The sequence below is a fragment of the Juglans microcarpa x Juglans regia genome, chromosome 6S, assembly GCF_004785595.1.
Source record: "Juglans microcarpa x Juglans regia isolate MS1-56 chromosome 6S, Jm3101_v1.0, whole genome shotgun sequence".
NCBI classification, from domain to species: Eukaryota; Viridiplantae; Streptophyta; class Magnoliopsida; order Fagales; family Juglandaceae; genus Juglans; species Juglans microcarpa x Juglans regia.
In genome coordinates, this window is record NC_054605.1 from 2,893,385 (window position 1) to 2,905,611 (window position 12,227).

At 30.7% G+C, this 12,227-nt stretch overlaps 1 protein-coding gene across 1 annotated transcript; it reads left to right on the forward strand.

Moving 5' to 3' along the window:
* The first annotated feature begins 2,536 nt into the window (after positions 1 to 2,536).
* On the forward strand, positions 2,537 to 5,144 carry LOC121237497 (putative Peroxidase 48). The gene is made up of 4 exons (XM_041134242.1): positions 2,537 to 2,897; positions 3,077 to 3,274; positions 4,035 to 4,200; positions 4,309 to 5,144. Exons 1-4 carry the CDS (start codon positions 2,613 to 2,615, stop codon positions 4,785 to 4,787), a joined length of 1,128 nt encoding a protein of 375 aa, XP_040990176.1. The 5' UTR covers positions 2,537 to 2,612; the 3' UTR covers positions 4,788 to 5,144.
* Positions 5,145 to 12,227: the final 7,083 nt, after the last annotated feature.

Sequence of the window (12,227 nt, forward strand, 5' to 3'; positions counted from 1 at the left end):
AAGGGTATAGATGATTTCAAAACATAGAAAATATGAGGTTTGTCAAATTTGGTGAATTTTGGTAAATTTTGGGAGCCAAGTACATATAGTGAAAATTTAGGGCCTAAGTGACAATTTTGAAAAAGTATAGGAGAAGTTTTGTAAATACTAAATTTTTGAATCCTTTGATTATGAACATCTTCCTAGTTATGCAATTCTTAATGTAAAATACCTCTATTTACAGCTGCACCAATTTCCTAACATTCGAAAAGTCTGTAAGTTAGCTTATAACTTACTCTTAGGTAATTTATTTATGATTTATGTATAAATGCCACATTTATGATATAAATTTTATTTTGAGTATGAAACATCATGTTATATAATACATTTAGTATTTAATTATTTGCTTACATGACATGTGTAATTTTCTTCATTTCAGCATATCATATGAAATTGTCGTTTTCACATGAAGCATACTTCACAAGCATATGTCATGAAAAACATTTACAAGTATTGCATGAAAATAAATTTTGTCATGTCCCCGAAGGTTAGGATGAAGAATTATTTTAGTGGAACTCTTCTGTCCACTCTAGAGTGAATAATAATGGAGTAGAAACTTCTAGGTTGACAAAGAACTGTCAATAGGATTTGAATGGATTTTTTTTTAAAGAATGCCCGAGCGAAGTCATTTATGGCATCTAACACTGGTGGATGCATACGTTATGATGTTAGGATATGATGTTATGTTATGGTGAAATGTTATGTTACCAATGCATTGAGAATGAGTTTGTAGACAGCGTAGCTTCAACATGAGTTGTACTACGATCACCGACAAGTACTCACAATGCATAATGGGGAGCTGTGACAATATCATATGTTATGTTATTGTTAATGATAACTCTAATAATATTCAAATTTTATGTTTTGAGAAGATGATGTGAGAAATGTTCTCTGTAAGAAAATGTCTATCAAGGTTTTTCTGAAAATGTTGAAGAATCTCGATGGGAGACAAATACTGAAATCTTATCTACATAGCATGCATCTCACGTTTATCATTAATCCTGCATATTTTATCTCTGTGCAAGTTAGTTGTTTAACTTACCGAGATTTCAAGTAAATCTCACCCTTGTGGACTCACTACCATTCCCCCTGGAATGACAGAACTAGTGTCAAGACCGATAGAGGACGAGTAGTATGGACCGTTAGATACAGATGGTTAAAGAGGAGCCGAATCTCGAGCGAAGGCTTGATTTAATTTTAATGTTTATAGCATTGACTCTATATACTATAAAGCGTATGAGAGAATTGATTTAATTATGGAACTTGTATTTAGAATTTTGTATTAAGAAAATTCTATCATTATGTTTGAACCTATGCCTTATTACGTGAGACAATCTATTTAAGGTTATTAATATATTTGGAATGTTTAGTTCATTTTAGCATAAATTTTTATAAGTTACCCTATTTTTCGCTGTGATTACTATATACTGCTAGTTGCATACTATGACACATTGCATATTAACTCTTATGAAATGAGGTATGTATCCATGTATTGCATATCTTGACATACCAAGTCTCAATTACATCCCAAGCTGAAGTTAGGGGTGTCAACACCTAAACTCCTTGTTTTATTCTTCATTCTTCAATTACCATTAACTTCCATCTTTCCTGCCTCAAGACATACTTCCCCCCTAAATAAGCCTTGACTACAAAGCTGTCAAAGTACTCCTCCCCTTTAAAGCACATTGTCCACAAGGTAGGGATACAAGTCTCTCAATTTTCACAATAATTCTCAAGTGCTATCTTTTGACAAGGCCCCTTTCTAGCGAAAAAGGGGATGGCTCCAGGAGATGTTTTCGGCTTTGAAATCTGGTAGATGTTTTTTACGGTGGCCAGTGAAAAAGGGGATGGCTTTAGCTCTAGGAGATGTGTTTTGAGAACCTTATTTGCTTCGCATGTTTATGAAGATACAAGTGGGACAAATTTTTTAAAGCCAGAAAATTATTTGGCTAGCAGCTTAGGCTGATTAGATTTGGTCAGTGAAAAAGAGAATGACTAAAATTACGGTTCGTATTGAGTTTGAAGTATGCGTTTTAAACAAGTTAGTTAAATTTTGACCAAAATATGACTATGCCTAGCTCACTACTAATGCTCTAAACACGGGTTTCAATTTGTGATATTAGCAGAAAAGAGATGCTATGATTTCCATATTTTCCATGTCATCGCAACATGGAGGATGTACAAGGTGTATTAAACACTAAGGCTACTGTGTGACACGACTCATTCACTAAATAACCACATTAAAGTCCAAAAAATAATGCTACTATGTCCAAATAGTAGCTTATTAAAAAAATAAATAAATATAAATATAAAATGATAGAGATAATCTAGAATTTTAGCCTTTTTTTTGTGTTTTTAGGTGCTATTTTATTTTGAATATATATTTTTAAATTCTTTTTACTAAGCTATTGAAAAGGCAAAATAAATGGTATAAATTAGATGCATGTATCACTACTCGATGACCAAATTCGTCATTCTGCAATCTCTTGGTGTACATATTTTGCTCCGATCCATCCCACCTTTGAGTTCCCGCTCTCCCACTCTCTGTCTCGTTGATTCTGAAGGAGCCAAAGATGCCGAGTTGTATGAACATCTGGTTCATTCTAATGGTTTCGATCCCCATGATTATATCTTTGACAAACCCAAGAGGTGAGAGTGAAAGATCCTCTGGTGCCCTGCATTCCGTTTCTTCTTGGGTTTCTCCCAATGATGAGGCGAGCTTAGAGTACGACTTTTACCGCGAGACTTGCCCACAAGCAGAGGTTATCGTGAGGTCCTCCATGGCTCGCATTTACTCTAAGCACAAGGATGTCCCAGCGGCTCTACTGCGCCTCTTCTTCCATGACTGCTTCATTCTTGTATGCCGTCCTTCCTCTTCTTGTTTCTTGTTGGTTCTTGTTAAATGGGTCTTCATTATTTCGCTTCTTCTGCTCTTGTTTTGCTAATGTTTTTCTTTTTTCCGTTTATAGGTCGTGATGTTTCATGAGTATTGCGATTAGTTTGTTGTTTTTTAATGTGCGGGATTTTTCTTGATCAGGGATGTGATGCTTCGATCCTCTTGGATGACAGCAATGGTGATAAAAACCGTTCCATTGAGAGGCAGGCCGTACCCAATAAGTCCTTGAAAGGTTTTGATAAAATTGATTTGATCAAGGAGGAGCTGGAAGAAGCTTGTCCAGGGGTGGTTTCATGTGCTGATATAGTTTCTGTTGCCACTAGAGATGGCATTGTTCTGGTCTGTCATTGATTCTTGTTAGTATTCGCCTAAGAATTTTGGTCCCAGGATTTCACAAGTGTTTTTGATATAATGCTTTTAAATGAAACTGTGGGAGAAGTGCAAGAAACAAACTTATTGTCTCTACATTTTTAGGAGTCTTTTAATTGGATTCTAAAGTACATATTAGTCATTGTGAAGGTGTTGAATGCAAATGATTTGAGAATATGTGCATAGTGTTATTTTTCCTGTCTTTGTTTTTAAAGATGTCTAATGTGCGGTTTAGATAGTGAGATGAGATGAGATAATTTTAGATAAAAGTTGAATAAAATATTGTTAAATAGTATTTTTAAATATTATTATTTTTTGAGATTTCAAAAGAATTATTTATTATATTTTATGTGGAAATTTGGAAAAGTTGTAATGATAAGATGAGATGAAATGAAATACTTTCACCATCTAAACGGGACCTAAAAGTAATTTTTACTTGGACAACAAGTTCCAAATTCTTTTGCATCCTTTTATGTAGGGAGCGCCAAGACTCAACTTATTGCAGACAAGTAATGCCGTTAAACTTGGTTTCCCCTTCTTTTTCTCCATTAAGGACCCAATGACAGTTTACGGTTTTTAAATCCTTTCCTCCACTTCTGAGTGGAGCATAACTCTTCTTATGCTTCTGTCTTGTACTTTCTGTTTTTGTATTCTTTAAATTTGTTTCAGTATCTTCCTGTAGTTTTTCTTTTTCTAGGAGTTCTCTGATGTAAACTGTTATACATCACAGGCTGGTGGCCCTTTCTATCCTGTATTAACAGGCCGCAGGGATAGCACTAGTTCATACTATCAGGAAGCACTGGCTGGGATTCCTAGACCTGATAATGATATAACACAGACACTTCACCTTTTTTCCCTAAGAGGTTTTGATGAAAGAGAAACAGTCAGTCTTCTAGGTACTCTCTAGCGCTGATTTCTTTGTTCTTTCCCTCCCCCTGTTCATGGAGTTGAAAAATACATTGGATATTAATTATGAGTTTGATTGTTCACTTGATCATATGAAGGAGGACATAGCATTGGGAAGATTGGCTGTGATATCATACAAAAACGAATCTCTGACTTCAATGGGACAGGGCAGCCCGACCCAAGTATATCTCCTGATTTGCTCAAAGAGATGAGACAGAAGTGCCAGGGTAGCAATCAGACCACCAGTCACCCTCCTCCTTCACCCTTGACATCATTGGAAATGAACGAGTCTGCAGTGGGGTTGTCCTACTTCCAGACATTATCATCTTCGATGTCATCTGGAGTAGGTTTTGATACTCACTACTACCGGAGCTTGTTGAGGGGGAGAGGACTCCTCTTTTCTGATCAGCAATTGATGAATGAAGAGAAGACAGCAAGACTGGTGATGGCGTATGCTTCAGATGACGGATCAACCTTTAGAATGGACTTTGCCCGGTCATTGATGAAGATGTCAAGCCTTAGTGTTCTGACTGGAACTCAAGGTCTGGTTCGTCGGAACTGCTCCTTGGCTTCCTAAGTGATAGTCTAACCACAAACTCATTAAATTTCCTACATTTTTTCATCAGTCTGAAAGGGCTTGCTATCTTCTCATAAGTTCTATATTTGATTGAAGATGGAGTTTCTTCTGCATTTCATGCCTGTTATAATAACAGTCTTTTCACCACGAGATAGTCGCTGTAATCAATATTGTAGTTACAACTGCATATAGATACGGTTTGGCTGTTAAGGTCTTTAACCAAGCATGCACTTGCAATATGACAGATCTTGGTAGAGAGAAAATATGGGTACAAACCATCAGCTATCATGTAATTGTGAGTTTGTGTTGTTCTGGTTTGTAATGGATCGGTCCAATAAAGCATTCTTGACATGCTGAGATCGGTCCAAAATCTACTTTTTCTATTTTACATGTTGATTTTTACAATATAACATACATCAGCTTATCTATTTTTTCTTCATATCATTTAAATATTATACTTTTTAATATTTTTTTACTCATTTCAAATATTTTCTCTAACTATCAATGATATCCTCAAATCTTTTGATATTTGTAATATCTCTCCATATACAATGTTATATAATTATGTTCTATTTTAAATTAATCCAAATTTATAAATTAAACCAAAATATAAATTAATTCAAAAAATAAAAAGAAGAGATTATATAATGATAAGAAGAGATTAATTTAGTTTCAGATTTTGTCTTTGGCGCTGAGCAAAGAAGAAAGTGTGAGAATGAGAGAGAGGTTCTAAAATAAAAATAAATAACTTTTGAAGAAATGGGGAAAATCAAACAACAAGAGAGAGAGAAATTTATTTAAAATGTTTACAATGATGAATAGTTTCCTCCACATCTAGCATGTTACTGTAGTAGAATGTAAAATAAAGGATAGAATATAAGATCCATTGGAGAACACTTTTAAGAGAATTTCTTTATATTTTAAAGAAAAATGTATTATAGGGCATCCATTGGGAGTGCTCTGAATACACATAAAGAAATTCAAATAGAGAATACACACAATGTAAGTAAACATTGTAAATTGTAATGATTTAAGAAAATAAAGAACACACGGAAATCAAGCTATTTTCAGCTGGATGGAGAACTATACATGTTCATCTTCAATGGGGAGCTATACAACATATATAAACCCTAAATCCTAAAATATAAAATATAAAATTATACCTTCCACAATTATAAAATACAAACTCAACTTGAAGGGAAGCTATACAACTAAATTATAAAATATAAACCTTAATAAGATTTCGAAATCTGTAAAAAAATCCTAAATCTTAAATCTGTAAATTCAATAAAAACCTTGAATGAAATGAATTAATTAGCAATGAATTGAAACATTGTAATGATTCATGAAGTAAGTGTAAGATTTTGAAAATTAAAAAGCATATATATGTTCACATACTGATTAGTTCGCCGAGAGAGAGGAAAATAATATATGTGATTTTGTAGCCTCGAGAACAACTGGAAGTGGAGGAGAACAGAACGGACCAACAGTGTCGATGACGAGGGGTTGTTGACAGCATGAGAGCCGGCTGCGAGGACTTAGGGACTCGAGAGGCAGAGCAGAAATGGTCGCGCGCGCGCAGGGGGGTATCCCAATTAAACGACACTGTTTTGAAAACTAGATAAAAGCAACCCAGGCTCCAATTAAAAGACGCCGTTGGCCTTTGAGACTAAAATTTAGTCTATATACATAATATATATTATGTATATAGTATTGTATTATATATATTATATATAGTATACTAATACCAAATGTGTAAATCCCAGGTAATAAATAACTACTAATAATAGCTTAATAATAATAATAGGTGATATAACTAGTTATATGCATGAGAGCATGTAAAATAGGCAGTATAATCGACCATATGCATGAGAAAGTAAATAAGATAGAAAAGATATATAAAATCAACTTCATTAAAGACATAATACTTACAAAGAGATTAATTTTCAGAAGAGTTAACAATAAAAGACATGACGAAAGGAATGTTGGTTTATAAAAGATAGATTTTAGAGAGTAAGGAAGACTAAAGAGATTTGGATGAGAGAAGAAGAGGCTTCAGATGAGAATTTCTGAATGCTTTCACTTCTTTATAGACTCCTTTATATAGACACTAGAACAGTACATAACAGTAATTCTAATAATACATGCTTATCTTCTTATGCCAACTATCAACATGTGAAGGTTTACAGTATGTACAAAGTCATTTGTCGTTTTCTTGGACAATAATTTCGAGCAACGACAATAATCTGACGTGAACAGTATAGACAATAATCTGATGTGAATAGTATAGATAAAGTTCTTTGTCTTTATTTTTCTGAGGAGATAATATTTTTGATAACTTCCATCTGTCATGCTGACTAATTGAGAAAGTAGTAGTCTTTTAGAATCACATAATCTGAGGGTCATAGTTTGCTAATTCCAGATCGAATGGGTCTTGGGAATCCATTAGATATACTGAATGGTAGGGTGAGTAGTCTTGAAAATGAGAAGCCGAGTTGCCCTGAGAAGGAGAGGCCTGATGGACAATCTGACTGGATGTTGTGCATCTTCTTCATCATTGCTATCTGAGACTTGTGACATTATTTGAGCTAATTTTTTCAAATATTTCTTGCTCGTAATGGATGATAATTGTGCCTGAAATTTACTTCACTGGACTAGAGCTTCTAGAGTTTTGGTAATTTTTGAAAACATTTTTAAAACATAATCATAATTGTATTTTTTTTCACCATTTGACAAAGACTTGGAGAACTAAAAATATAATGTTTTTGAGAGAGAGATAATGTTTGATAACGTATTCTCATTTCATAATCCAATTTAATTTTGTCTTGAGGAAGAAAAGAACAAGTGGTGTACAATACTTTAATGAGATTGGATAATCATTTTGCAAAGAAAAAATCTGAAAGCTTTCTTGGAGAGAGAGAGGAGGAGAAGAGGTTCGGATCCATAATAATCCCACCATAGTAAAAATCATTTTGGGGGTATCTTGATTTCTTATAATTTATCAAAATGAAGGAATTATGAATGATGAAAATTTTTGTTTTGTTTTAAAAATATTTTTGTCCATGCCTACTGGTAATCGTAATAATCATAATACAACGGATTATAAGGATGTGAGAACTTTCTTGTTAAATAGGGATTTTTTCCTATTGTTCTAAAATGAGAACCTATTTAATGGTAACTTTATGAAAGATAATAATTGGAAATGCAGGTGGAGAATGCTGAGTTTGAAGGGAACAAGGGATCTCAGAGAGAATAATTGAATCAATGTCTACTAATATGCATTCATAAAAATGTTAGATTTTCTTAATGTTTTGTGTGACATATGCCAACCTGGCAAAAGAAATGCATTAATTAAATTTTGGGGATCTGACAAGTGTTGAATTTCAGACTCGATGGGGAAGGCCGGGTGCCAGTGAGATTTAATGATAATAGGAGATATAGAAAACTGAGATAATAATGAAGGATTAACAATTTGAAAAGGAGAAGAAGAAGAAAGAAAAACAACTTTAGAGTATATTGGTAATTTTGGAGAAGTTAATGGTGAGAATAGATTGTAAGATGGTATAATATTTTGTACATGGTTTTGAAGTTGCAGAAGAGCAATGTGAAGGATAGAAAGAAGATGATGGTCGAGCATAAGAGGATTTAGACTTTACTTTTGACTTTGAGGATGACATGATTTTTCCTGTAAGAATTCTTGGGATAAAAAATAGGAAGATAATTAGATTCCCATTTAATATGTTCAATATCAAAATAAAAAATACTTAATATAGCTTACCATTTAGTAAATATTTGTTTAGCAGTCAGGTTTTCCACATATTTAATCAAAACTTTCTTGACTTATTTACGATTTATTCTAAGTAAAAACTTTTGATTTAACAAATCATCCTGAAATTTAGAAATATATAATAAAATAGCTAAAATTTCCTTTTTAATAATACTATAATTCTTTTGGGCAGGATTCCAACATTTTGAATGGAATCGAACAATCTGTTCCGAATCAGTTGATAATTTTTGTTTCATAATTCCTCTATAACCAAGATCATAGGTATCTGTTTCAATAATTTCAAAAGTATGAGGGGATGAGAGTCCTAAATACGATAATTTCTTAACGTGAGCCTTAATTTGTTTTATAATATTTGTATATTTTTTTGTCCATGGAATTGGATTATTTTATAATCTTTTAAATAATGGCTTACATAATGGCCTGAGGGATTGATAAAATTCCGCAACATAATTGAGACTTCCTAAAAATCTTTGTAACTGTTGATTATCTTTTATTTCATTCAAAAATTTATCAGCAAATTCTATTGCTCTACTAACTGGTGTAATAATTTCTTGATAAATATCATGTACAAGGAATCTAATTTTGTTTTGGAATAATTTTATTTTTTATGATGAAACAACTAATCATTTTGTTTAATAATTTGAGCAAAAGTATTTAAATGTTTCCAATGTTATTTAATAGATGAAAAAAATATTAATACATCATCTATATAAACTATTGAAAATGAGTAAACTGGGTAAATATTTCATTAATAATATTTTGAAATTCACTAGGAGCATTTTTTAATCCAAATGGCATAACATTCCATTTATAATGTCCGAATAAGACTGTAAATGTTGTTTTATACTGGTCTTTTTCAGCAATTTGTATTTGTCAAAACCCACTTTTCATGTCAAATTTTAAAAATACTGTAGTATTATAAAGACGAGATAACAAATTCTTCTTATTGGGGATTGAGTATCTAATCCATTATAATATTATATTTAATGGTTTATAATTAACAACTAGCCAAGAGACTTATCTTTCTAATTCTGTCTCTTTTTGAACATAAAAGGCAACACAACTCCATGATGACTTACTTTTCCTAATCAATCATTTTGTTAATAAATGATTAATTTCTTTTTTTGCAGAACTCTAGTAATTCATTATTCATTTGGATTGGTCTAGCCTTAATCAGAATATTGTTTCCAGAAAATTCTTTTTCATAAGGTAATTCGACTATATGTTGTTTTCTATTATAAAAAGCATTAGGCAGGTTAGAGTATACTTCTTTTTCAATTATAGTTTTAAAATTATCAATTTTTTGAGTTAGTAATAGATCTTTTAGTTGTTCTTGAATTCTTTTATATTTTAATTCTTGTTTTAAGAAATTTATATGTTTTTCCTTTCTTTGAATCCTATTTTTTGCTAAAAAATTAATTTCTCTAGTTAATGAAACTTCCATTAAGGAGTTAATTTCTTTTGATACAGGAAGAAATAAGAAATTAAGTCGAATTTCTTGTCCAAGTATTTTAGTAGAAATTCTTTCTTCTGTTACAAAGAAAGGTTAAAGTAATGCAAGGAATGGATTTCCTTATATTACTTTTCCTTATATTACTTTGGTGTTAATATTTTTTACTAAAATAAATGTTGTTTTAAAATAAGTTCCATTATTAAAAATATGTGCTTTAGATAATTTATAATTTATGTTTAATTTTGTTCCATTATTTTGGGATAATGTCTCTTTTGTTTTTTTAAAAATATTTAGAAGGTATTAATCCTTCTTGTATACAATTTAAATCTACTCCTGTGTCTAATAAGACAATTGTTGTAAAAGAAAATTATTGATTAATAGAGACTGTTACTTCAGTATACTATTTCTGAAAATTTATCCTATCAAAGATAATAATGAAGTTGTCTGTTTCATCTTTAATGACTACTGTTGAATAATCTCCCTATTCTTTATTATGAGAATTATTTATGTTTTTCTCTATTTTTAATAATATAATTTCTTGTGGTAATTGTTCACTTGAAACTTCTAGTTTAAAATTAAATGTTTTCAAATTTCTAATCTCTTATTTTATCTCATTAATTTATTGTTGTAGATCTTGTGTTGTAATTTTTTATTTTTTTGTTTGAAATCTTCCTACTATATATGAAAAATTATAAGGTGCTAAAGATGTTATCGAAGTGGTTTGATTATTAAAAATATCTTTTAGTTTTTCTAAATAATCTTTTCTTTCCTGTGGATCATTAATTCTGTTTATTAATTATAATATAATATCTTATTGTTTTGAAGTAAATTAATGGTTTTATTACAAATACAATTATTTTTATTTAAACAATTGCAGACCTGCACGTCATCTTCTTCAGATTCACAATCAGAAGATTGTTCCGAAAAATTTGATTCTTTTAATTGATAGATTTCTTCTTCTTCCGAAGAGCTTTCCTCTCATTCACTTGAATTTATTATAAAAATATTTAATATATTTTTTTTAATTTTTTAGATATATCTAATTCATTAATCTGTTGTTTGACCTTATAATTTGATTTATAATGTCTAACTTTTCAACATTTATAACAAATAATTTATTTTTTCTTTTTATTAGTCTTTTTTGAATTTTTCTATTGGTTTATTATATATCTGTTTATTTTTTATCTTTTTATAAGATTTATTATATTTTCGTTTTTTGTTAGAATAATTCTTATAAATTCTTTTTCTCTTTTTGTGTCTTTTTGAAGGAACTAATAATGGAATATAATCAAACTGTTCACAAAAAGGACCTAATTCATTTTTAGCAAATTTCTTTTCTTTATCCATATGTTTTTTTAATCTTAAATCATTACACATAATTAAACCTGTTCTATTAATAGTAGTTATTATATCACTATATGTGAGATTAATAAAATCAATAGTACCATATGATTTTACTAATGATTCTCGTACCTTTTGGGTGAAGTAATATAGAAGTCTGATTATGAACTTTTCCTTCCAGTATGGTTGTTGACAATCATTTCTGATCATAACCTTAGTTAGAAATATATCTTTATACCAACAAAAATTAGATAATTAAGGATATCTTAAATTAATTAACAAATCACTGGTTCTTTCTTTAAATTGAACAGGATCACCAATGAAGTGTTTGGTTAATACATATATTAAAGTATTTACATCATCTTCTAATGGTAAACCATCTTCTGTTTTAATTATTTGCATATTTTTATCATGTTTATACGCAGTTAATATTTTTATTCTTTATTCATGTGAAAGATAACCCGCTAGTCTTTTAATTGGCCAATAAAACCTGTAACTATAATATGGACTACTTGGTGATCAATTTTTCTATTACTTTTATAAACGTTAGCAGCCATAATTATTTTTTGAAAATGATTTAATGTTTCATACTCAGATAATCGATCTATATTTCATTCATAAAATACATCTGGTGCAAAAACATATCTTACTATATGTTCTCTTTCATCGAATTGCATATCTAATGGAGTAGGCCTCGGATACCAATTATGAGTAATAGAAACATGATATTTAGAATCTCTAACTGAAAAACTATTAACATGATCTCTTCTAATTTTAGTTACTTGCAAGTCTAAATTTTTAAATTGGTTTACAATATTACTAATTTCAGAGTCAGATAATACAGGAGAATCTGTTTTAC

What these genes read in the sequence shown, in the direction of transcription:
- LOC121237497 (XM_041134242.1), top strand. Translation starts at nt 2,613, where the DNA reads ATGCCGAGTTGTATGAACATCTGGTTCATTCTAATGGTTTCGATCCCC. An exon ending in TCCATGACTGCTTCATTCTT is followed by an intron (nt 2,898 to 3,076) that starts GTATGCCGTCCT and finishes TTTCTTGATCAG; the next exon opens with GGATGTGATGCTTCGATCCT. An exon ending in CTAGAGATGGCATTGTTCTG is followed by an intron (nt 3,275 to 4,034) that starts GTCTGTCATTGA and finishes TATACATCACAG; the next exon opens with GCTGGTGGCCCTTTCTATCC.